A 24,465-nucleotide genomic window follows, 5' to 3' on the forward strand; every position below is an offset into this window, starting at 1 on the left:
GTTTCTGCTCCCACAAAAAGCTGGGGGATCCTTCAACTGGTTGCGACCAAGCTTGAGCTGCTGTGTCCATAAAGCCCTCTCTCGCTACCCAAAGAGGACTAAATCTAAAGGGAATAGGGCCTAAGTCTTCCTCTTTTCTAGCAGCAACGAGATGGGGTTATGGTCAGATGTTATCTTAGGAAGAATTTTTGAAGAGATTAAATGCTTCCCCTCCATTAGAGAACTTTGAACTAGAAACTGGTCTAGACAAGCAACAATGTTGGCATTACCAACTCTATTGTTGGTCTAGGTATAATGATCTTTCTTAGGTTTGAGGTTGAGGAGGTCCCAAGCAAGAATCAGAGACTCCACCGAGACATGGAAGGGATCTTTACCCCAAACTCCACCTTTTTTCTTTTTTGGATCTAAAGTAATGTTAAGATCCCGCGCCAGTATGATGTTTGGGGGAGTGTAGATTTCTAAGAAGTCTGAGAGAGAATTCCAGCAGTCCTTCTTTTCCAGGAAATTAACAGGGACATAAAGATTGAAGAGAGCCAAAGAAATCTTACTTGGAAGATGTTGAAGTTCTGTGTATATCCAATGTTGGGTTGTGAAGGAGCTTTTCAGCTGAAACATATCCTCTGACCATAAGGTTGCAAGACCCCCTAAAGTACCTCGGGCGCTGACCACTTTTCCTGAGTTATTATTCCACTTGATTCGACTTAAGGATAGAAGAGCATCATCTTCTATCTTTGTCTCTTGGAGCAAGAGGATATCTAAGGGTTCCATTCTTGATAGATCTTTTACTGCTTCAGCTTTCAATGGGTTCCCCAAACCCCTGCAATTCCAAGAGACAATCTGCATTATTTACCAGGGAAGGAAGGAGTAGGCCCTCCCTTTTTGGGTCGAGCCCTTGTGTTTCTACCTAATGAAATTTTGATTGTGGACTGACTACCCTGCATCTTTAATATCTCTGCCTCTTCTTCTCTGATCTCCTTACAAGACTTCCTTCTTGCCTTTTTGGTGGATCGCTCAAAAGAGTCTTCTTTAGAAAAACCAAGGCTGTCTATCAGCTTTTTCTTTTTGATCATTTATGCATAAGAGAGTGGGGATATGGCGTCCGCTGGAGAGCCATGGTTTTCCTGCGGGGTTGCATCTACACAAGGGATTTCTAAGGTGGCTACTCCAGTTTGTTCCTAAGATCCTGAGTTTATTTCTGCATTTGCTATCTGTTCAATATACTGCTGCACCTCTCCCTCTTCAATTTCTGGTTGGTTTTGATCTTCTGGAGGGTATAGAACAACAAAAGGATTTGTTGAAGTGGTGGCATTTATTGTGGCTTGAACTTCAGGTAGTATCTTCCCAGAAGAGGGTCCTCCGGTCTCTGCATTCCCTCCTTTCCCTTTCACTCTGTTACTCTGCTTGGATGTGCCTACTTTTTGGGCTTGTTTCCACTATTCGCCCTTCTCTTTTTCAGATTCTTCCTCAGTTTTCTTCTTGCAGTTTCGAGCGAAATGGCCATAGCCATGACAGTGTCAGCACTTGAAGGGGAGCTGTTCATAATCAAGTTCCTGTATGTGAGACCAGCCAGCTATGGTTAGCTTGATTGCCTCGGGCAACCCTATCTCCAAGTCGACTTCAACACATATTCCGGCACAAGAATATTGTTCTCTCCTTTTAGCCCTATCAATGTATTTTCCTAGTTTGTTCCCGATGGTTTCCATAGATTTCAGGTTCTAGCAATGAAGAGGGAGGTGGGTAACCTTACCCAGATAGGAACGACTAAAGGAATATCCTGGGAAGGATCAAATTCTGGCGTCCATTTATTCAGACAGAGCCCTTGGGGGCCCAGGAAATATGGACCGTTTCGGAAAATAAGGTCTCGATCTTCTGCTAGATCGAAGACAAAACCATAATATCCTCTACCTACCAGATGATTTCAGATTCCTTCAGAAACAAGGGGCCTCCAGTTTCGCTGGACCCATCCATCAATAGCTTTGGGAGAGGGCCAGAGGCCCATAAATTAGCCAATGAGCCCGTGTTCTGCTAGGTTTAGCACAGTCCGGCATGGGCGTTCCACAGGCAGTTCAACAGAGGGGATGGATTCGACTTTCTTTACAAACTTCTGCTGATTCAGGTTTGCCTTCCTCTTGCCGCATGAGGCTACCAGACATTTGAAGGCATAGATCTTAGGAGGGAGGGGAGGACGAGGGCCCCCTCCGGTGTCCACATGGGCAGAACTCGAATTTTTACCAGTTGGATCATTTTAGGGTTTACCAACTAGCGACCGTCCTTACTGTTGTATGTTAAAGGTGAGTGGGCTTGGCCCAGGAAACAAGTAACACCTGCGACTAGTCAACGCCCTCACTCAGGTTTGAGCACAAGACCTGATCGTCTTTACGAGTCCGAATTTACCAACCAGCCGCCTCTACTGACCTTATCACAATGCAACATATGACTATGGTTGACCATGATTGAATATTGTTGACCACGGTTGATTTTCATATTGAGACAATATTTGTTACAATGTGACGTTGGAACATGGTTGATGATGGTTGAACATGGTATAATTTCATATTGAGACAATCGTTGTCACAATTTGACATTGGGCCCTATGAATAATATTCTACCCTAGGAATATGAACCCTTAGATTAATAAACCCAAGGGTTCGTTATTATAAACCAAAGGGACTAATAAAAGCAAGGGATTAACACTAAAAACCCAAGGGAATAAGATTAAACCCAAGGATTTAATATTGTCAACACAATGTATATAAACCCTAAGATAAATATTATAACCCCTAAAATAAACATGGTTGGCCATCATCGACCATGGTTGATTTTTATATTGACACAATATTATAAACCCAATGGATTATAACCCAAGAGATTTAAATTGAACCCTAGGATTAATATTATAAATCTTGTGAATAATATTATATCCTAGGAATATGAACCCTTAGATTAATAAACACAACGGATTGATATCATAAACGCAAGGGACTGATAAAATCGACAGATTATAAACCCATGGGAATAATATTAAACACAAGGAATTAATATTATAAACTGAAGGGTTATAAACACTAAAATAAACAATAAACCCTAAGTTTAATATTATAAACCTTAGGATTAACATTATAAACATATGCGATTAATAAACCCAAGGGATTAATATTAAAAACCCAAGGGAATAACATTAAACCTTAGGATTAATATTAAATCCTAGGAACATAAACCCTAAGATTGATAAACCCAAAGGATTAATACTATAAAACCAAGGGATTATAAATTTAAGGGATTAAAATTAAACCATAAGATTAATATTATAAACCATAAGCTTAACATTAAACCCTATGTTAGATATCATTTTGGGATTCAACTGCGTTAGGTAAGTCATTCATCTATGACCATGTCCACGAGAGGTAGTCGTAACTGACTAATTTCTCATGATTTTTGAATAGTCCACTTAGCACTCATTGCTTCAGGTGATGCTCACAGGGGTGCAGAAGTGGGATTAAAACTAGTGAAATGAATCACATAACGTCAATCATCACTTCTGGGGCTTGCACCCGATAACTAGGACTTCCCGAGAGGTCACCCATCCCATATTTCCTTTGGCTCAAGCGCGCTTAACTGTGGAGTTTTCCCCACAATCAAGCCCACTTAGCTTGATACCCCATTTGCAAGGCACAATACTTGCCAAGGTTTTGCAAATGGGGTAGCAAGCTAAGTGGGCTTGATTGTGGGGAAAACTCCACAGTTAAGCGCGCTTAAGCCAGAGGCGATCTGGGATGGGTGACCTCCCGGGAAGTCCTGGTTACTGGGTGCAGGCCCCAAAAGTGATGATTGACGCTATGTGATTCATTTCACTAGTTTCAATCCCACTTCTTCACCCTTGTGAGCATCACCCGATGCAATGAGTGCTAAGTGGACTATTCAAAAATCATGAGAAATTAGTCAGTTACGACTACCTCTCATAGAAATGGTCATAGATGAATGACTTACCTAACACAATTGAAACCCAAAATGGTATCTAATATAATGCACTACGAAAACCACAATACTTAATTAAACCCTATGATTAATATTAGAAACCCTAGGATCAATATTATAAACCCAAGGGATTAATACACCCATTGGATTAATATTACCATGATTGATTTTCATATTGAGACAATCTTTGTTACAATGTGACATTGGACCATGGTTGACCATGAATGACCATGGTTGACGATGGTTGAACATGGTTGATTTTCATATTAAGACAATCTTTGTCCTAGTGTGACATTGGCCACATGTAACCATGGTTGACCATGATTATAAACCGAAGGGATTTATATTAAACCCTGGGATTAATATTATAAACCATATGAATACTATTATAGCCTAGGAATATGAACCCTTAGATTAATAAACCCAAGGGATTGATTTTATAAACCAGAGGGACTAGTAAACACAAGGGATTAACACTAAAAACCCAAGGGATAATAAAATCAAGGGAATGATATTAAACCCAGTGATTTAATATTATAAACCCAATGCATATAAACCCTAAGATAAATATTACAAATCCTAAAATAAACATGGTTGACCATTATTAACCATGATTATTTAATGTTATTAATATTATTAATTAATGTTAAAATTAATATTTGTAAATATTAATAATATTAATATTTATATTCATCTTAATTAATATTAATATTAAAATTAATATTAATAAATAATATTAAAACGTTAATATATTAATGTTGAAATATATTAATTAATATTAGCATTTTTTTTTGGTAAGTCAACACTCATAAGGGGATTGGAACCAATGACCTACCGCATGGAGTGCCTTAATAGTGCACCCTTTAGAGTCGAACCAAGGCCGTGAGCATTAATTCATATTAATATTAATATTAATAATATTAAAAAATTAAAATTTATTAATATTATTATTAATACTAAATGTTGTTAATATTATTTATAATAATAATGTTAATGTCATTAATAATATTAATTAAATGTTGTTAAATTTAATATTGTAAGTTAAATGTTATTAATAATATCAATGTTATTAGGTTAACAATTTCAAAAATTTATTATGATTAATAATATTACTAAGTGGATCCTCCTTCAACCCCGAGAAATCCAAGTTGTTCTTCTTTAACACCCCGCTGCCCATCCATAGGAACATCGCCAGACTCCTGGTCATTCCCATCAGTACCCTCCCCTCCACTTACCTTGGAGTTCCCCTTACAGACATGCCACTCTCCCGGCCACTTGGGAGGACCTGATCAATAAGTTGGAGAAAAGAATTGCCAATTGGACCTTCAGATCTCTCAATCTGGCAGGTTGTCTCATCTTGGTCAAATCTGTTTTATAGGCCATCCTGCTCTACTTGTACTCGGCTTTGGCAGCCCCAAAAGTGATTTCAAAAAAAATCAGAAACCTACAAAGGAACTTCTTATGGAGAGGTGTAGAGGCAAAACAAAAATGGGCTCTGGTGGCATGGGAAAAAATTTGCAAGCCCAAAAAAGATGGTGGCCTTGGTCTTAGTGACATATAACTCCTGGGAAAGGCCCTAGGAGCCAAAAACTTATGGAAATGGATTACAAACCCCAGCTCCCTTGGGGGAATCCTATGGAAAGCAAAGTATACCCCCTCCCTCTCACAAGAGAAAATTATCAAGCTAAATGGAAATATAAAAGGCTTAGTCATCTGGAACCAAGCATGGGAGAATAGGAATATCATTCAAAAGCATAGTTTCTGGGAAATAGGCAATGAAAGCAAGGCTCTTTTCTGGGAGGACGTCTGGAAACAAAGGCCGGAACTTGATCAAGATCATTATCACCAAATCAAGATTGATATGCAAAACAGAGGAAATATCAAAGTCAGCCAGTACTGGAAAACGAATGACGAAGAGGACAGATGGAGAATCTGGATGGATAAAGAGGATTGGACTCCCCATATGAATCCCCAAGCCTGGTCAGACCTCTCATAAGAACTTCAAAACAGACAAATCCTCCTTGACTCTATAGAGGACCATATTAGATGGGGGAAAAATTCAGCAGGACATTTCAATTTAAAAGAAGCCTACAGATACATTGCCAAGCTAGATCAACTTCAACCAGACCCGAAGTGGAACTCAATATGGGACAGGAAGCACTGGCCGAAAATATCTATATTTCTATGGTTAGTCATGCATAGAAAGATTTTAATGTGGGACAACCTAAGAAGAAAAGGTTTTATCGGTCCCTCGAGATGCCTTCTCTGCCAGCAAGAAGAAGAAACCCCCAACCACCTGCTAAATGTATGCCCATACACGTCCAAATTATGGGATTGGATCTTACTGGTTTTCAACAACTCAGATCAGGATCCCTCATCCATTCAAAGCACCATCACGAACTGGAGATATGTCTTCTCCTCACATCCTTTGGTTAATCGCGCATGGAATTTAATTCTTGGTTTGGTCTGTTGGGCACTATGGAAGGAGCGCAATGCAAGAATCTTTCGTGGCATCTCCACCCAGGAGGAAATCTAATCTTTAAGATCAAAGTGAAATTCGGGAACCTATGACCTCTCTACCTACTCAAATTGCCAAAGCCCTTCCTAGTATCTTCAGAGAGAGAATTCTCTTAATGTTGGATCTCCTTCAGACCAAGGTACACAAAGTCACCCCCCTCTCCAGGCATGAAAATAAAAAAACATCTGGAGGATGCCAGAGCTGGGGACTATCAAGCTCAACTACGACGACACTGCTAAAGATAACCCAGGCCAAGCTAGTTTTGGAGTCGTCTTCAGAAACACAAAAGGAGAAATAATCTGGATATATGTGGGCAATGTTGGCATTATGATACAGGTATTGTCCTTGAAGGAAACTCACTCAAATGAAAGTTCATAGTGCAGCATGACAACAACAAAGGATTACATATCAGACTTCAAAGAATGAAGAAAGAGAGGTATACGCTGGTTCACTTTGTCCAAGGCACGTATACACACGGTTTAACAGAACAAAAGTAGAGTATAATGTATACACGTACTTTCACAGGAGGAACAATGTGTACATGTTGGAAAACCAAGTTTTTGGTCCAAGGTATTTGATCCAAGGTATTTTGGTCCAAGGTAATTGGTCTGAGGCATTTGGTCCAAGGTATTGAACCTAGTTATTGGGTCCAAGGTATTGGTCCTAAGTGGTTTTGGTCCAAGGTATTGAGAAAGGCCTAAGAGTATATAAAGAGGAGAAGATCATTAGGCCATGGTGAGCAAGCAATGAGATTCTAAGGAATACTTCTATTTGAAGTATATATTATGTTGCAGGGTTATGTTTGGGACTGGATCTGAAATATTCATGTGCACCTTGAGTTCAACATTGGATTAGGAATCATGAGACTTGAAATGACTTATTCTTGAATGATCTGATATTGGTTGTGACCAGATCTGATGTTTTGCACTTGTTCTATTTGTTATCTATCATGATCTAGGTTTGTCTGAAGTCTGGAATTGCAGCAAAGTTCTGAGTCAAAATTTGCAGATCTATACGCAGGTTCGTCTCGGCCAAAGCGCATGTACATGCAGGTTCGACTCTTCCAAGTAGCGTATACAAAAATAAAAGCTTCTGTTCAGATCTGACTGATCTATCTGATCAAATTTTGTTGTTTTATTGCTATCTGTCAATGAAGTCCTCTTAGATCTGAACGTAGAACTGTGGTATAAGGAAATTGAATCTGATTGATTGATTGATTAATAAGGAAGGGTGATCCTTGTTGCTATCTGTTTTTGAACTCTATAATATGACAATAGATCTTCATAATGTCCCTGATTGGTATAGTCTGTGGTTCAGAAGTGTACGATTCGGTATCTTTAGAGATATACACAGGTTGGGTTAAAGGAAGTTGCATATACACGCAGGTTGGGTTCAACCAAGTAGCGTATACACTCTAATGCATGGTTTTTGAGGTTACAACTGGTTCTGGATGATGATGCACGGTTATGGGTGCAGCATAGAGTTTTGGTGTCAGTAATCTGATTGTTCAGATTAACTGAATATTGGTTGATGCGGTTTAAGTTTAAAAGGCTTTGATGGGTCTAGTGTGAAGACAGAGATGACAACAACATGTGGTTTTTACCCACATTGGGTTTCCACCTTAAATCTTGGTGTTCATGTGTGTTGCTTATGTGTGATGCTTTATTCTGCTTTTATTGCACTGTTTAATAAATCTCTGATATACTATTTTAAGCTCAACACATGTTAAACTATCTAAATCTCAAGTTCTCTGCATATACGTTGGTTTCTTTAAGCACAGTCGCGTGTACACGCTAGTTCACTTCACTGAAGTAGCGTATATAAATTTGTTTGGGAAATAAAATTATTGATTTGATAATACTGATTCGCCCCCCTCTCAGTATTATTTCCAACAATTGATATCAGAGCAGGTCCTTCAGAAGAAGCTTGATCGTTTGAAGGGAGATCCTTCAACATGAATAATCAAGAAAGCATGGGATCCATCAAACCGCCAATCTTCGATGAAAGCAACTTTGTTTATTGGAAAAAAAGAACCACAACCTATCTACAATCGCTTGGAACGGATGTATGGGAAATTGTGGAAGGAGGATATACATTTCCAACAACAATTCCTACAAATATGGCAGGTAAAAAGCAATATGAAATCAATGCCAAAGCTGTAAATACTCTATTGGGAAGTCTGTCACAATCAGAGTTTGTCAAAGTCATGCAGCTCAAATCAGCCAAAGAAATATGGGACAAAATCATTCTGAGCTACGAAGGAGACTCTCAGGTAAAACGTGTTAAGCTTCAAACTCTTAGAATTCAGTATGAAACTCTTAAGATGCATAGTAATGAAAGCATAGCTAGTTACTTCCTACGTATAGATGAGGTTGTCAATTGTATGAAGAATCTGGGTGAAGAAATTAAGGAAGTTACCTTAGTTGAGAAATTTTTGAGATCCTTGTTTGCTAAATTTGAATCCAAAGTGTCTGCCATAGAAGAAAAATAGGATCTACAAAATATCACTATGACGCAGCTTCACAGAATCTTAACTTCCTTTGAGATGAGAAAAGGAGGACCATGAGATATGAGAGAAGCCGCATTCAAAGCTTCAATAAAAGGGAAGGAAGAACACAATGAATCAGAACATATTTCAGAAGAAGAAGATGAGGTAAACTTTGTCAAAAAGCTTCAACGGGGTTCTGGAAGGTTTAGAGGTAAGTTACCCTTCAAATTCTTTTCTTGTGGCAGAGTCAATCATTATGCTGCCAGATGTCCTCATAAAGATAAATTTGAAAAATGAAAAGAATATGCAAAAGGGAATAGAAAACAAGTTGTGAATAAAATGAGTTACTATACTCATGAAGATAGCGATAGTTTATCTAATAGTGATGAAGATGAAACTGGACAAGATTACAGACTTCTCATGGCTTATGACGATGATAATTTTTGGGATGCTTTAGAAGAAGAAGACCTTCATGAAGAAATATATAAACTCAAAATATGTTTAGAAGAAAAGAATATGATTATAGATACCTTGACATACCAACTTGCTGAAAAAGAAAAACACAATGAAAAACTTGAATGTGAAATTGTGAGTCTAAGAAAGGGTCTTGAGAAAATGAAATCTCTCAATCTTAGATTTGCTAAAGGATCAGAAAATTTAAATGAAATTATCATTGTTCAGCGTTCTCCTCTGATAAAGACAGGTCTTGGATATACTGAAGAAGCATCTCAATCATAGAAGCCGTCAATCTCCACCAAAAGCTATCTTGAGGCAGCAAAGACTAGTGAATAGTATGACAATCGTCAGCAAAAGCATAAAGCAGATCACCAAATAAATCAGACTCAATTTACTCCAAGGATGAATAGAAGCCACAACCAACCTCAAGTAAATCACACTCAATTTGCTCCAAAGATGAATATCAATAGAAACTACAATCAACAGGTCAATAGATTCGGTAGATGCAGGAACTTCTTTAATGGGCAATGTTTTTCATGTCATAATTTTGGACACAAAGCTGCTCAATGTGTTGCTTACAAAACCATCATGACTAGAGAAGCACGAAATCAAAGGAATGTAACAAGGATCAAGAAAAGTTCCTATAATAACTTTTCTCTTCTTGAAAATGAAATAGAATGCTCAGTCTGTAACAAATTTGGTCATGAAGAATCTGAATGAAGGAGCAAATTTCGACAAACATCTCAAAAGGAACAAACTCCATTAAATCCCAAGATATGGAGAAGGAAAGAATCTCAAACAGAAAGATGTGGTATAGCATTGTATGTAGAAGGACAAGAAAATCAGTGGCACATCGACAGTGGATTCTCAAAACACATGACAGGTAACAAAGAAAAACTTCACTCATATAATGCCTTAGAAAAGGAAAAGAATGTCTCATTTGGAAATGACACTCCTGCTGTCATAAAAACTAAAGGCTCTGTTTTCTTGAAAGAAAAGGTTAAAGCTGGAAATGTTATGTATGTAGATGGTTTAAAGCATAACCTGTTGAGTGTCAGTCAAATGTGTGATCAAGGAAATGAAGTAGTGTTTTGATCAAACGTATGTGTTGTTCATGAGCTTGATATAGGAGAGACTGTGATCAAAGGTACAAGAACTCCAAACAACTTATACATACTCAGGGGAGGACAACAATCATGCTATCTAAGCAAAAATGATGAAAACTGGATGTGGCATAGAAGATTGGGACATCTAAGATTTTCTCAAATAAGAAAAGCATGCAGATTCAAGGCTAATTGTGATCTTCGAGATATCAACATCCTAGAAAAATACAATATGCAAACCATGTTAAATCGGAAAGCAAACCAGAGTTCACTTCATGGAAAAAGAAGGGTCAGCCAGTAAGCCTCTTGAACTTGTCCATACTGATTTATGTAGACCATCAAGGAAAAAGTCACCTCGTGGAGAAGAATACTTTATTTTGTTCATTGATGATTTCTCCAGAATGTGTTGGATTGGTCTTCTAAAGCATAAAGAAGAAGCTTTTGAAAAGTTCCAAGCCTTCAAAGCTTTGGTTGAAAATGAATCAGATCGAATAATCAAATGCCTCAGATCTGATCGAGGAGGGGAATTTACCTCGGATGAATTCTTTGACTTTTGTGAACAACATGGAATAAAAAGGCAATTCTCCACCGCAAGGACTCCCCAGCAAAATGGTGTGGTAGAAAGAATGAACAGAATAGTTCAACAAATGTCTCGAGCTATGCTAGATGAATCTAGAACTCCTACAACCTTTTGGGGTGAAGCTGCATTCGTTGCCGTAACTATTCTCAACCAAGCAAATGTTCAGGTAAACAACACTCAAACTCCACATGAACTTTGGTATGGTAAGACTTCTACTGTAAAATACTTTAAAGTTTTTGGAAGCAAATGTTATATCAAAAGGACTGATGAAAAACTTGGTAAGTTTGAACCCAGAGAAAATGAAGGTATTCTTCTTGGTTATTATTCAAGAAGTAAAGGATATAAATGTTATAATAAAAGACTTGGAAAAATCGTTGAAAGCATTGATGTTGTAGTTGATGAAGCATGCAAAAATCCAAAACAGCTAGAATCAACAGAAGATTATGACAATGAAGAAGAAGGGATTATTTTCCCACATCAAATCATAATCATATTGAAGAAGAATTACCAATGAAGCACCAGAAGAGGAAATAATGGTATAAGAAAAGACTCCGTCCAGTTATGTTAAGAAAAATCATCCAAAAACTCAAATTTTAGGGGAAAAAGAGGCAGGTGTACAGACAAGAAGAACTATTATAGGGACCTCAAGCGATCTAGCATTACCATCCTCCACCGAACCTCAAAATGTAAAAGAAGAATGCAAAGATGAATGTTGGGTCAAGGCCATGGATGAAGAACTTGAGAAAATTGAAAAAAATGATACTTGGGAATTAGTTCCTAGACCTCATGATAAAAATATTATAGGAAATAAATGGATATTCAAAAACAAGCTGAATGAAAATGGAGAAGTCATTAGAAACAAGGCCAAACTTGTTTGTAAAGGGTATGCTCAACAAGAAGGTATAGATTTTGAAGAAACTTTTGCACCTGTTGCTAGACTTGAAGCCATAAGGATGTTTCTTGCTCTTTCTAGCTTTCAGAAATTCAAAGTATACCAAATGGATGTAAAATCAACCTTCCTAAATGGAGATTAAGAAGAAGAAGTTTATATTGAACAACCAGAAGGATTCATTCTTGGAAATGATGAAAAACTTGTATGAAAACTCAAAAAGGCCCTCTATGGTCTGAAACAGGCTCCAAGGGCCTGGTATTACCACCTTGACAAATATCTACACCAACACAGTTTTACAAAAGGTTCAGCAGATAACAATCTATATACAAAGATTGAAACTGATAAATTGCTAATTATTATTGTTTATGTTAATGATATCATTTTTGGTATCAATGAAGAATCTATGAGTCAGAATTTTGCTTCAGTAATGCTGCAAGAATTTGAAATGTCCTTGCTTGGTGAACTTACCTATTTTCTTGGTCTACAAGTTCAACAAAATAAAGATGGTATCTTTCTTTCACAAACCAAATATCTCAAACACATCTTGAAAAGGTACGGAATGGAAGATTCTAAACCTATATGTACCCCAATGGTAATAGGATGCAGTCTCAGCTCAAATGATGAATCAACAACAGTACATCAACCAACTTACAGATCCATGATTGGCAGTTTGCTTTATCTAATAGGTACCCGACCTGACATCATGCATGCAGTAGGAATAGTTGGAAGATTCCAAGCAAATCCAAAGGAATCACACCTTTAGGCAGTCAAAATAATTTTCAAATATCTTCAAGGAACTTAGGACTTTGGTTTATGGTATCCTAGAGATGCAAATCTTACTCTTCATGCATATACAGATGCAGATTGGGCAGGAAGTGTTGATGATAGAAAAAGCACTAGTGGTGGTGCATTCTATATGGGTTCCAGGTTAGTGTCTTGGTTCAACAAGAAACAAAGTTCAATTGCTTTATCCACAACTGAAGCAGAATATGTGGCTGCTGCATCTTGCTGCACACAACTACTTTGGATGATGCAAACCTTGCAAGATATTCAGATCACATATACTCCACCCATCTCCATTCTATGTGATAATACAAGTGCCATCAGTATTTCAAAGAATCCAGTCATGCGCTCCAAGACTAAGCACATACGCATCAAATACCATTTTCTACGTGAACAAGTGCTTGAACAAAAGGTCAAATTGGAGTATGTTCCCTCCAAAGAACAAGTTGCTGATATATTCACTAAACCACTGCCCAGAGAAACATTTGAATATCTCAGACAAAAGCTGGGAGTAGTTGCTGCATCATCCTGCTGTTAAATCTAATTTTTCAGAGAAAGGTTATTATACGCGTGTTTCATGAAGTATAGTCGCATACACATGCGGGTTTCTATGGGTCAAGGAGCGTATATGTTTTTCAAACAAGAAAAACAGTGGGGCAGGCTCTGATATGGGTTCTCTATCTGATGTTGATGATTACAGTCTATTGATATGCTTTGTTCATTAATTTTTATCTAACTGATAAAGATGCCTTGATCATTGACTTGTTAACAATGCACAAGTAGCATAGGTTCAGGGGGAGAATTAGCCTTCACTCGCATTCTGCCTTGTTGGCATTATGGTTGCTGAGTCCAACTATGGCTTCAGATATTTATACTTTTGTTACTTAAGTCATGTAAAAGTCTTGGGTGAGATATGTCTTCTCATACATTTGAATGAGTCCTATTGGACAAATGATGTAATTTGTATCCCCACTTTGCATGGGATGGATGATGTAATTATATTTCTATCATGTATAAACAATTGGTATATCCCCAATTGGTTGGGTGGATAAGTCAAATTTGGTATATCCTCACTTGGTTGGGAGATGGACATATGTATGCATCATTAGTGATAGGAAGGTCATACTCACATAATTGAGTTATAGAGTCATGTTATTCTTTTGGAGAATATTTTTGCAGACTTTGCTTGTGCTCAGGGGGAGCATGGATGGTTTCAGTGCATCTCAGCATGTACAAAGGGGAGCTTAATCAGAGAATTCAACATGTACTCAGGGGGAGCATGAACAACATAGGGGAGAGAATATCTTGGTCTGCCCTTTGCCCTTGATGTCAAAGGGGGAGAGTGTCTTGGTGTTGTTGTTGCCATCAAGTCCAAAGGGGGAGATTGTTGGCATTATGATACAGGTATTGTCCTTGATGGCAACTCACTCAGATGAAAGTTCACAGTGCAGTAAGACAACAGTAAAGGATTACAGATCAGACTCCAAAGAATGAAGAAAGAGAGGTATACGCTGGTTCACTTTGTCCAAGGCACATATACATACGATTTAACAAAACAAAAGTAGCATATAACGTATACACACACTTTCACAGGAGGAAAAGTGCGTACATGTTGGAAAACCAAGTTTTTGGTCCAAGATATTTGATCCAAGGTATTTTGGTCCAAGGTAATTGGTCCGAGGCATTTGGTCCAAGGTATTGAACCTAGGTATTTGGTCCTAAGTGGTTTTGGTCCAAGGTATTGAGAAAGGCCTAAGAGTATATAAGGAGGAGAAGATCATTAGGCCATGGTGAGCAAGCAACAAGATTCTAAGAAATACTTCTATTTGAAGTATATATTATGTTGCGGGGTTATGTTTGGGACTGGATATGAAATATTCATGTGCACCTTGAGTTCAACATTGGATCAGGAATCATGAGACTTGAAATGACTTATTCTTGAATGATCTGATATTGGTTGTGACCAGATCTGATGTTTTGTGCCTGTTCTTGTTGTTATCTATCATGATCTGGGTTTTTCTGAAGTCTAGAATTGGAGCAAAGTTCTGAGTCAAAATTTGCAGATCTGTACACAGGTTAGTCTCAGCCAAAGCACGTGTACATGTAGGTTTGACTCTTCCAAGTAGCGTATACAAAAAGAAAAGCTTCTGTTCAGATCTGACTGATCTATCTGATCAAATTCTGTTGTTTTACTACTGTCTGTCAATGATGTCCTCTTAGATCTGAACGTAGAACTGTGGTATAAGGAAATTGAATCTGATTGATTAATTGATTAAGAAGGAAGGGTGATCCTTGTTGCTATCTATTTTTGAACTCTGTAATATGACAATAGATCTTCATAATCTCCCTGATTGGTACAGTCTGTGGTTCAAAAGTGTATGAGTTAGTATCTTTAGAGATATACGCAGGTTGGGTTAAAGGAAGTTGCGTATACACGCAGGTTGGGTTCAACCAAGTAGCGTATACACTCTAATGCATGGTTTTTGAGGTTACAACTAGTTCTGGATGATGATGCAGGGTTCTGGGTTCAGCACAGAGTTCTGGTGTCAGTAATCTGATTGTTTAGATTAACTGAATATTGGTTGATGCAGTTTAAGTTTAAAAGGCTTTGATGGGTCCAGTGTGAAAATTTGATGAAACGTGGCCTTCAGCTTGTGGTGTTGTGATCCAGGAGTATCCAGTCTGAAAATTTATGAAACATGGTCCTTGGAGGAAGAAAGAAGGTTGTAACCTTCTATTGGTCGGCGCCTACGTACTAGTAAACATATCAGCTAGTACAATAGCTAGGGGGTTGTAGCTCCCTTTCAGAAGAAGCTAGAGAATGAGAGAAGGTTGTAACCTTCTGCAGGTAGAAGCCTGCGTACTAGTATGAGTCTGCACCAGTACAAGATTGTAAACATATTTTCTTATTATTAAAAGAAGACAGAGACAACAACAGCAGGTGGTTTTTACCCACATTGGGTTTCCACCTTAAATCTTGGTGTTCATGTGTGTTGCTTATGTGTGATGCTTTATTCTGCTTTTACTACACTGTCTAATAAATCTCTGATATACTGGTTTAAGCTCAACACATGATAAACTGTCTAAATCACAAGTTCTCTGCATATACGTTGGTTTCTTTAAGCACAGTTGCGTGTACACGCTAGTTCACTTCACTAAAGTAGCGTATATAAATTTGTTTGGGAAATAAAATTATTGATATGATAACACTGATTCACCCCCCTCTTAGTATTATTTCCAATAGGCAATATAGGTTCAACCACAAACAATGCTGCAAAACTTCATGCCCTGGAAAATGGCATTACCATAACGCACAACCTAAAGCTCAGTCCTCTGATTGTAGAAGGAGATTCCATGCTAGCCACTCAAATTGGAAAAAAATTTCAGCAAGGCATCGAGGTGGACAAAATTTCAGAAAACTGGCGCCTAAACAAAATAATACAACAGATCAAGCAGAGGATTGGCTGCATGGCAGACTTCCACTTTCAAGCAATCAGAAGGAAGGGCAATAAACTCACAGACAGACTAGCGATGAGGGTACTATAGGGATCCTACGCCTGAATTCCCGAGCTTGGTAGGATTTGAAGGATAGTGAACTCCGTCAACACTGCACATCAATCAATGCCGAAGATAACCACTTCACTGAACAATAACTGTTCATGTTCCCTTCATCATTTCAAGGTCAATTTTCAATTCTGTAGGAAGGTCAGAAGTGTGGCGCACGCACCGAGTCTCATCCTTGGCTTGCTTGATTCTATAGCCCTTGTTGCCACCTTCCCTCTCCCTTGTGAGGCCGCTGTTTCCTTGTCACATCCTCTCTGCTCGGTTATTCTTCCAACACCTCACTTCAGATCTTCGCATGCTTCCCCTTCCCGCCCCTATCCGCTGCCAGACTCCCTCCATCCCCCAACCTCTATATATCTCCCCCTCCCCACTTTCACCCTCATTCTCCTCTCTGCCCTCATCCCTCTCCATTGGTCCTTCGCTCCTTGGTTCCTCTCGCTCCCTAGCCCTTCTGCTCCTCTCATGGCCCCGAAGAATTGCTCCTCCCCTAGTTCCAGTCGGGGAGGTGCGCGCAGTCACCCAACCTCCCGATGGAAGTCTCTAGGCACGCCCCCCACCACTCGCGCGAAGACAGCCGGAAGGCGTTCAACTCTGTGCTACGCAGCGATGGTTAATCCTGAAACTCAACAACGCATTGCCAAATTAGAAGCCCAAGCAAATGATCTTCGAAGAGAGATCATGATTGAGGATGTTGATGCCAACTTTGCCTGGATTTCGGATCCAACCCTCACCCGAACGTGCGAAAACGCGCGAACTATAGAAACATGGTGGCAAATGAAAACCATTAAGGGGCTTGCAATGCAGGAGTAGGAGAAGCGCACTAAGGCACTCTAAACAAAGATTGATAGTATGACTGAGAAGTTTGTGATTTATGTCGAAGCCATCCACCACTGTCGATTTATAACTCGGGACGCACTGCAATATACTGTTATCAGGAAGAAGTCGATGACGAAGGTCCATTCGGTTGCTAAAGGATCCCCAAGCATCAAGAAAGAGCCCGCTGGGTCCTCTACCAGTCATCCGAACACCATCGCGCAGCAGGAGGGGAGCTCTTGGGAGACGCCGATTCGTCTAGATGAAGATCTGGTTACCTCCAACTAGGAATGAATTCTTAAACCTCCTTTTTGTCTTTCCTCCTCCGTGGAGGTTTGTCTGTCGCGGAGGAAATCGACTCTTGCCTTATCTGCCTCGCTATGGATTTCTGCTACTCTCTCTATTTCTATACTCTCAGTTTTGAGAATGTTGTAAAGAGGGTTCTACTCTATTTCCTCCTATGGACTCAGAACCCATTTTTTCCAAGGCTGCATTGTAAAAAGGACAAATCCATGGCCATTTCAGGGATTTCTGTTGGGTCCTGTGTCAGGCTCTCTCTCCCACACAACCCAAAAATGGTAATTTGTCAGTTCCTACAGTAATATATTTTATCTTATTCACAAAAAAATAATATTACTAATATTAATTTTCTAAACACAATTCGCATTGTATATTAATACTTTTATTAATAATAATGATTATTAATATCATTTAATGTTATTAATATTAATAATTAACATTAAATATTAATAATAATAAAAGTAATATCAATATTCTTATTTGTATTAATTGATATTAATATTAATATTAATATTAATTTTAATACATATTATAATATTAAAATTAATATCAATAAATAATATTAAATCGTAATATTAAAATATTATGAATGTTAATAGTCATTAATAATAATATTTCAAATAATTGATATTACTTCTATATAATAATTAATATTAGTATTTATAATATTTAATATTAAAATAAAACTAATAGTAATAATCATTACTTATTTAATATAATATTAAAAAAATAATGTTTATAATGATAATAATCATTACTTAATATAAATATAGAATCTAATACAAATTATATTAAGTCTAATATTATTATTAACTCTAATATAAACCTTAATATAAATATATTATAATCATTAATCTCAATAAACACATTAATATAAATCTCTTATTATTAAAATCTAATATTAAAAAAAATTATATTAAAAATAAAACTAAACCTTTAAACCTAAAGTGATATAAAACCTGAAACCATAAAAGCTAAAGTAATATAACGACCAGGACTTTTATAGCAAATCCATGGATCAACCAAACCACTCATATTAACTCTAATATTATTAAACAATAAATGCTAATCATTCGAGATTCATTTTTCCTCAGTGAGATTTTAACGCTTTTTAACATTTTCCACGTACAAATTTTAAGTTTAATTTAAATTTAAATTTTATATTGTGGAAAAAAATTGTAATTAGAAAAATAAATTAAATATTTTAATATATTCCTTTAAAAGTGTAATTAGTAAAATAGATTAAAAATTGTAATTTGAAAAATAAATTAAATATTTAATGTATAAATTTAAAATTTTAATCAAATTAATCTATTTTTTTTAAAATTGTAACTAGAAAAATAAATTAAATATTTTAATATATGAATTTAAAATTTTAATCAAATTAATCTATCTTTTCTTTATATTTGTATGATAGGTACTTTTTTATTAACAACATTAACTTTTTTAAAGTTGATTACTAAAATATATTAAATTAAATTATTACATCTAATAATATTATTAGCTAAAAATTATTATATTAAATTATTAAACATATTATTATTACTATTATTAACCTAATACTAAATCCAATATTAAAAAATAAAACCTCATATTAAAAAATAAATTTTGTAAATTCTTTAGATGCATGGTATATCTCGTTATTAGAATGACAATCTAAATTTTGAAATATATGATTTGTTTCAATGGTGTAACTTATTAACTATTTAAAAAGTTAATTGCTAAAATATATTAAATTAAATTATTACATCTAATAATATTATTAGCAAAAAAAATATTATACTAAATTGTTAAAATTGTATTATTATTATTATTAACCTAAACTTTAATAAACATAAAATAATATATTAGTAAACCTAATACTAAATCCTATATTAAAAAATAAAACCTCATATTAAAAAATAAACTTTGTAAATTGTTTACATGCATGGTATATCTAAATATTAGCGTGGCATTCTAAATTTTGAAATATATGATTTGTTTCAATGGTGTAGCCTTAGTTATTTTGTATTTTGAATTTAATTTATTGGGTTTGATATATTGCTAACAGAAATGATTATTTCATTCAACTTATCTTTTTTGTGTTGTTGTTGGTGTTCCCTAAACCATCCTCCTCCATGAAATTGAAAAATCAAAGAGTGACTCGATACATATTCATTTATAATACCAAGAACTTCAATATTTTTATGCCTTCCCCTTATAGTAATCAAAGATGTTGTTTCTGTAAGCTTGTTTTTCATAATACTGGGTGTATTTAGTTGACGAGTATCACTTATTTGAAAATTATTTATTAAGAAATAATTAAATTCGATATCATTAAAATTACACAGGGCTATTTCTTTGAATGCATTTGTAAATTTCTATTTGTCCTTAGCGAATGGAGTAGGTTATAATATTAGGTTTTAGTTTGTTATATAATACTAATATTATTTATATTAATATCACCCTATTTAATAATTACCTAAAATGTGCTTTTAAGCAAAAACCAATCTTTGTTCTTATCAACACGTAAAACCAATCTTTGTTTTGATCAACAAGTTTGACAGAGTATGTTTGAACATTATAATATTAATTTCTAGTTTGACCGAAAATTAGTTTTTTAACCAATTTTATGTTTATATTAATCCAATTATTATTATTATTTCTTTTTAATATTAATTTTTCTTAAATAATTTTATATCATTAAAATTACAAAGGTTATTTTTTTAAAGCATTTGTAATTTTCTCTTTGTTTGTAGTGAATTGAGTGGGTTATAATATCAAGTTTTGGTTTGTTATATAGTATTAATATTATTATATTAATATCGTCCTATTGAATAATTAACTAAAATGTGTTTTGATGCAAAACCAATCTCTATTTTCATAAGCAATGAAGTATATTTGATAATTACAATATTCAATTTTAATTTGACAACAAAAACCAATCTTTCAATAATTATTGTTTGTCCCTGTTTACTTTTTGCAAAGTTTTTAATGAACCAAAACTTATTAAATGTCTAAAAAGTTTTCATAAAACAACTTAAAAATTAAAGCAAATAAATTAATAAATGTGCCTTTAAAGCAAAAGCATATAATTACAACCATGCTTCAAGGAGATGAAACAGTAATCACATAGGATTATTAAAACAATTCGTTGCAATCACAAAGCTGAGCAATTAATAATGTTTAAGAGAGAGATACCAATCAAATCCATTTGGAAACTCAACAAAGGCACGAGGTAGTAAAATATAATTGTATGGTAAAATACAAATATACCAAATTAAAAATTGTTTTGTGTGTGAGATTGAATTCAAATATTAATAATATTATAAACCATATAGTTTAACATAACCACTATGAATGGTTGAATATTAAAAAAATAGTCCAAGTTCAATTTATATGACGAAACATAAATGATTGGCTTTAAATTTTTAACAATAAAATAATATGAAATCATTGTAAAAAAAGCACCATACTAATTTTGAGATTAAGGAGAAACTACTTCTACTCAACCAAACAATTGCAAATGTTTACAATCACAACAAATGCAAACCAAAATATACAGAAATCTTGCATTGATCACCAAACAAAAGCACACTGTTTGCACTGCTATCAAATACAAATCTCTTCTAGCCAAGAGTCTCACATGATTATAACAAAGAGTCCCATATGACTATAACAAATGAGCCTCTTCACACCCAATACTTCCACAAAAAATTATAACAACAAAAATTAATAAATGAAAAGAATTAAAACCAAATACATATTTATTAATTAATTTATTAAACTAATAAGAAAGTTATAATTTTTGCATAGCATGTACATACTCTATTTCAATTGGTATATAAATTGCATGCTCTTACGAATATATTGCTTTAGTTAATTCATGATTTTAACCATTTTAATAAGAACTAAGCTTGAATGTATCATAATGATTATAAATGCCTAGGTTTAACTTTTCAGCAAAAGCTTGAATGTATCAATGTAATGACTATAAATGCCTAGGTTTAACTTTTCAGCAAAAGCTTGAATGTATTAATGTAATGACTATAAATGCCTAAGTTTAACTTTTCAACAATGAAATAATCAGAACTAATAATCTTTATAAACACACTGAAAATAATATTAACAAAATAGTTAAAAATATTATTAAGAAAACAATTCACAAAATTAATGTTTAATTTCATGCATAATTCTATAAATTAAAAAGAACATTATAAAGAAAAAGCACCATACTATTTTTGAGCCTAAAGAGACAAAGATTATACTGAACCAAACACTTGATCCCCTACCATGACAGTAAAAGCAAGCCAAATAATTGCAAAACGCTTGCAGATCCCCTACAATGACAGTAAAGGCAAGCCAAATAGTTGCAAAAGCCCTTCCACTTACCAAGAAATAATGGCAATGAGAGTAAAGGCAAGCCAAATAGTTGCAAAGCCTTCCACTTACCAAGAAATAATGGCACACAGTTTGCACGGGAAAAAATAAACAGAGGAAGGTATAACAAATGGGCCTCTTCATGTACACTTCTTACCTGAAAAATTTAACAACAAAAATCTAAAAACAAAAATTCATACATGAAAAGGATTAAACCAAATAGATATTTACCAATTAATTATCAACCTTACAAGATACTTATAATTTTTACAAAGGTTTTTATGTACCCAAAATTATTAAGTGTGTAAAAGGTTTTCAGGAAATCAATTGAAAACTAAAGCGAATAAATTAATAAATAATTATTAAATATGTAAAAGGTTTTTGAAAACTAAGGCGAATAAATTAATAAATATATCTTTGTTAAAAAAATCGCACATAATAAAAATAAAAAAATAAAACGGTAATCGCATGGGATTATCAAAATAGTTAATTGCAAACACAACTCTAGTAATTAATAATCTTGATGAAAACTACCAATCAAAGCCATTTGGCAAACCCACCAATGTAACGAGGCCATGGGCATTTCACCATCAAACCCATTTAGTACGCCTGGCAAGGAAGCCACATGTAGTCCGCTTTGCAAGGAAGCAACTCAGGGAGATGGCACGATTGTAATCACAACTCACACATTTTCTAATGTAACACATACAATTCAACATACAGGTTCAATTTTTATTTTTAATTTCATTTTTCTCTATTATATATATATATATATTTGTCTAATCCTAATATGTGTAGATACATAATAAGAGGAGTAAATTTTTAATTATAGTTTGATAAAAAATTAATTTAAACAGAGTTTAAATACATGATTTAGATACACAAAAAAGTTATCATTTTCAATTTCATTCATTGATAATGGTTAAGATCATCACAAAAATAATTAACAAAAAAATTAAAGTAATCAATTTCAATAAAAAATAGTTTTCCCAATAATAATTTAAATTTTGTTAAAACTATATGAAAACGGATGGGTTAATTGAGTCAATTACTCAAATTAAGTAGCGTAATTTGCAGAGTTGTTATCTACTTATAAGATGAGCAAAATGTGGATTACGCTACAAAATATTAATATATAACATAGTTAACAACCAAAGTTACAAGCCAAATAGAATTTACGGCCTGCCATGACTTCTGCAGTCAAGCCCTTACACACATACACATAAAACATTCGAAATCGACAAAACCTCCACATATCCAAACGATATGAGCAAATCTTTTCTCTCACACATCTCTTATTTATTTTTGTTGGGGTTGTGAACACTCATCATCTCTGAAGGGAAAACCAAACCAACACAATTTTTTTTTTTAATTGGTTCACTCATAACTAACACATGTTCACTCATAGCTAACTTGGAACTCAAATAGAGACGAAGACAACACTGTATATCCCTGTATATCCATTAAAACTAGCAGCAACAGACGCAGTCAATTAGTTTGACCTGGAGAACGAGATTTTACACCAGAAGCGGTATCTCCCCTAGACGATATGAGCAAATATATTCCCACACATATCTCATATTTATTTATGTTATGGTTGTGGACACCCATCACAAGGTTGATGAAGTGAAAACCAAACTGACACACAATACTATTATATATTTGCATATATGCGTATCAATTAAAACTGGCTGCAACCGACACAGTCAATTAGTTTTACCGGGAGAACCAGATTTTACACCAGAAGAGGTATCTCCCCTGATCTTTGCTGTCACAGCTACTGCTTCAGCACAGAACATCTCGTCTGCGGTTGTTTTCTGGGATGACTATCACAAGGAAAACGATGATAGCTATTACTAAAATATGTACGATCATATATGATAAAATAAAATGGGTCACAGCTAGGGTTTGCAGCACTTACGGTAACCTCGAATTCCTTCACGGAATTCCTAGTCTTCTGAGTGTGAGTATTACCATTTTCCTTACATTTCCACACATCAACAGATGGAGAGCACAAGATCTGGTGACCTTCAGATTTCTTACATGAAGCAGTACTGCTGTTCGGCTCTGATTTTGAAATCTCAGTCTGTATTGCCTTCGGTGGCTTTTCCAATGGAACTCCGACATCTTTGGAGTCATGAATACTTTCAACTTCTTTCTCACAATTTTCACTCTTGGCCGAATTCTGACATTTCACTTCAGCATGAACCTCCATATCAAGCGGCTTCATCTCCATGAAACAATTTACTATGATGTTGCGGGTTACAAGTGAGAGGAATTATATAGCCTATTTTCTGACACCTTTCCCACCCCAGGTAACGGCTCCTTTGGTTTAAGGCATGTGAAAAATGAGCTGGTCCAATTGCGGCTCCTTTGGTTTAAGGCATGTGAAAAGTGAGCTGGTCCAATTGCCTTTTATTATTAGCGTATTTTTCAGCTGGCCCATTTACGTTTGGGCAGTCTCTTTGTCCAAAAGCAAAAGTGAATTGGTCCAACGCCTTTTATTATTAGGTTTTGGCATGCGGGCTGGGCTCTCTGTGGCCGAGAGATATTTAAAGTTATGACAGTTTGTTTATCCAATTTCAGTTAAATTTAAACTGAGCCTCCGCAGGACAAAGAAGCACCCTGATAGAA

The 24,465-nt window shown here is 35.4% G+C and overlaps 1 protein-coding gene across 1 annotated transcript; it reads right to left on the reverse strand.

Annotated features, from left to right (window-relative positions):
- Nucleotides 1-23,086: 23,086 nt before the first annotated feature.
- LOC149248867 (uncharacterized) lies at nucleotides 23,087-24,098 on the reverse strand. The gene is made up of 2 exons (XM_089456117.1): nucleotides 23,753-24,098; nucleotides 23,087-23,657 (listed from the first exon to the last, which is right to left on the reverse strand). Exons 1-2 carry the CDS (start codon nucleotides 24,065-24,067, stop codon nucleotides 23,538-23,540), a joined length of 435 nt encoding a protein of 144 aa, XP_089312243.1. The 5' UTR covers nucleotides 24,068-24,098; the 3' UTR covers nucleotides 23,087-23,537.
- Nucleotides 24,099-24,465: the final 367 nt, after the last annotated feature.

Source organism: Pinus tabuliformis, chromosome 7, assembly GCF_031772625.1.
Source record: "Pinus tabuliformis cultivar Carrire ecotype Pingquan chromosome 7, CPIR1, whole genome shotgun sequence".
Taxonomy (NCBI): Eukaryota; Viridiplantae; Streptophyta; class Pinopsida; order Pinales; family Pinaceae; genus Pinus; species Pinus tabuliformis.

Coding starts and splice junctions, on each gene's coding strand:
- LOC149248867 (XM_089456117.1), bottom strand. CDS start 24,067: ATGGAGATGAAGCCGCTTGATATGGAGGTTCATGCTGAAGTGAAATGT. Junction 23,658..23,752: donor TGAAGGAATTCGAGGTTACC/GTAAGTGCTGCA, acceptor TCCTTGTGATAG/TCATCCCAGAAAACAACCGC.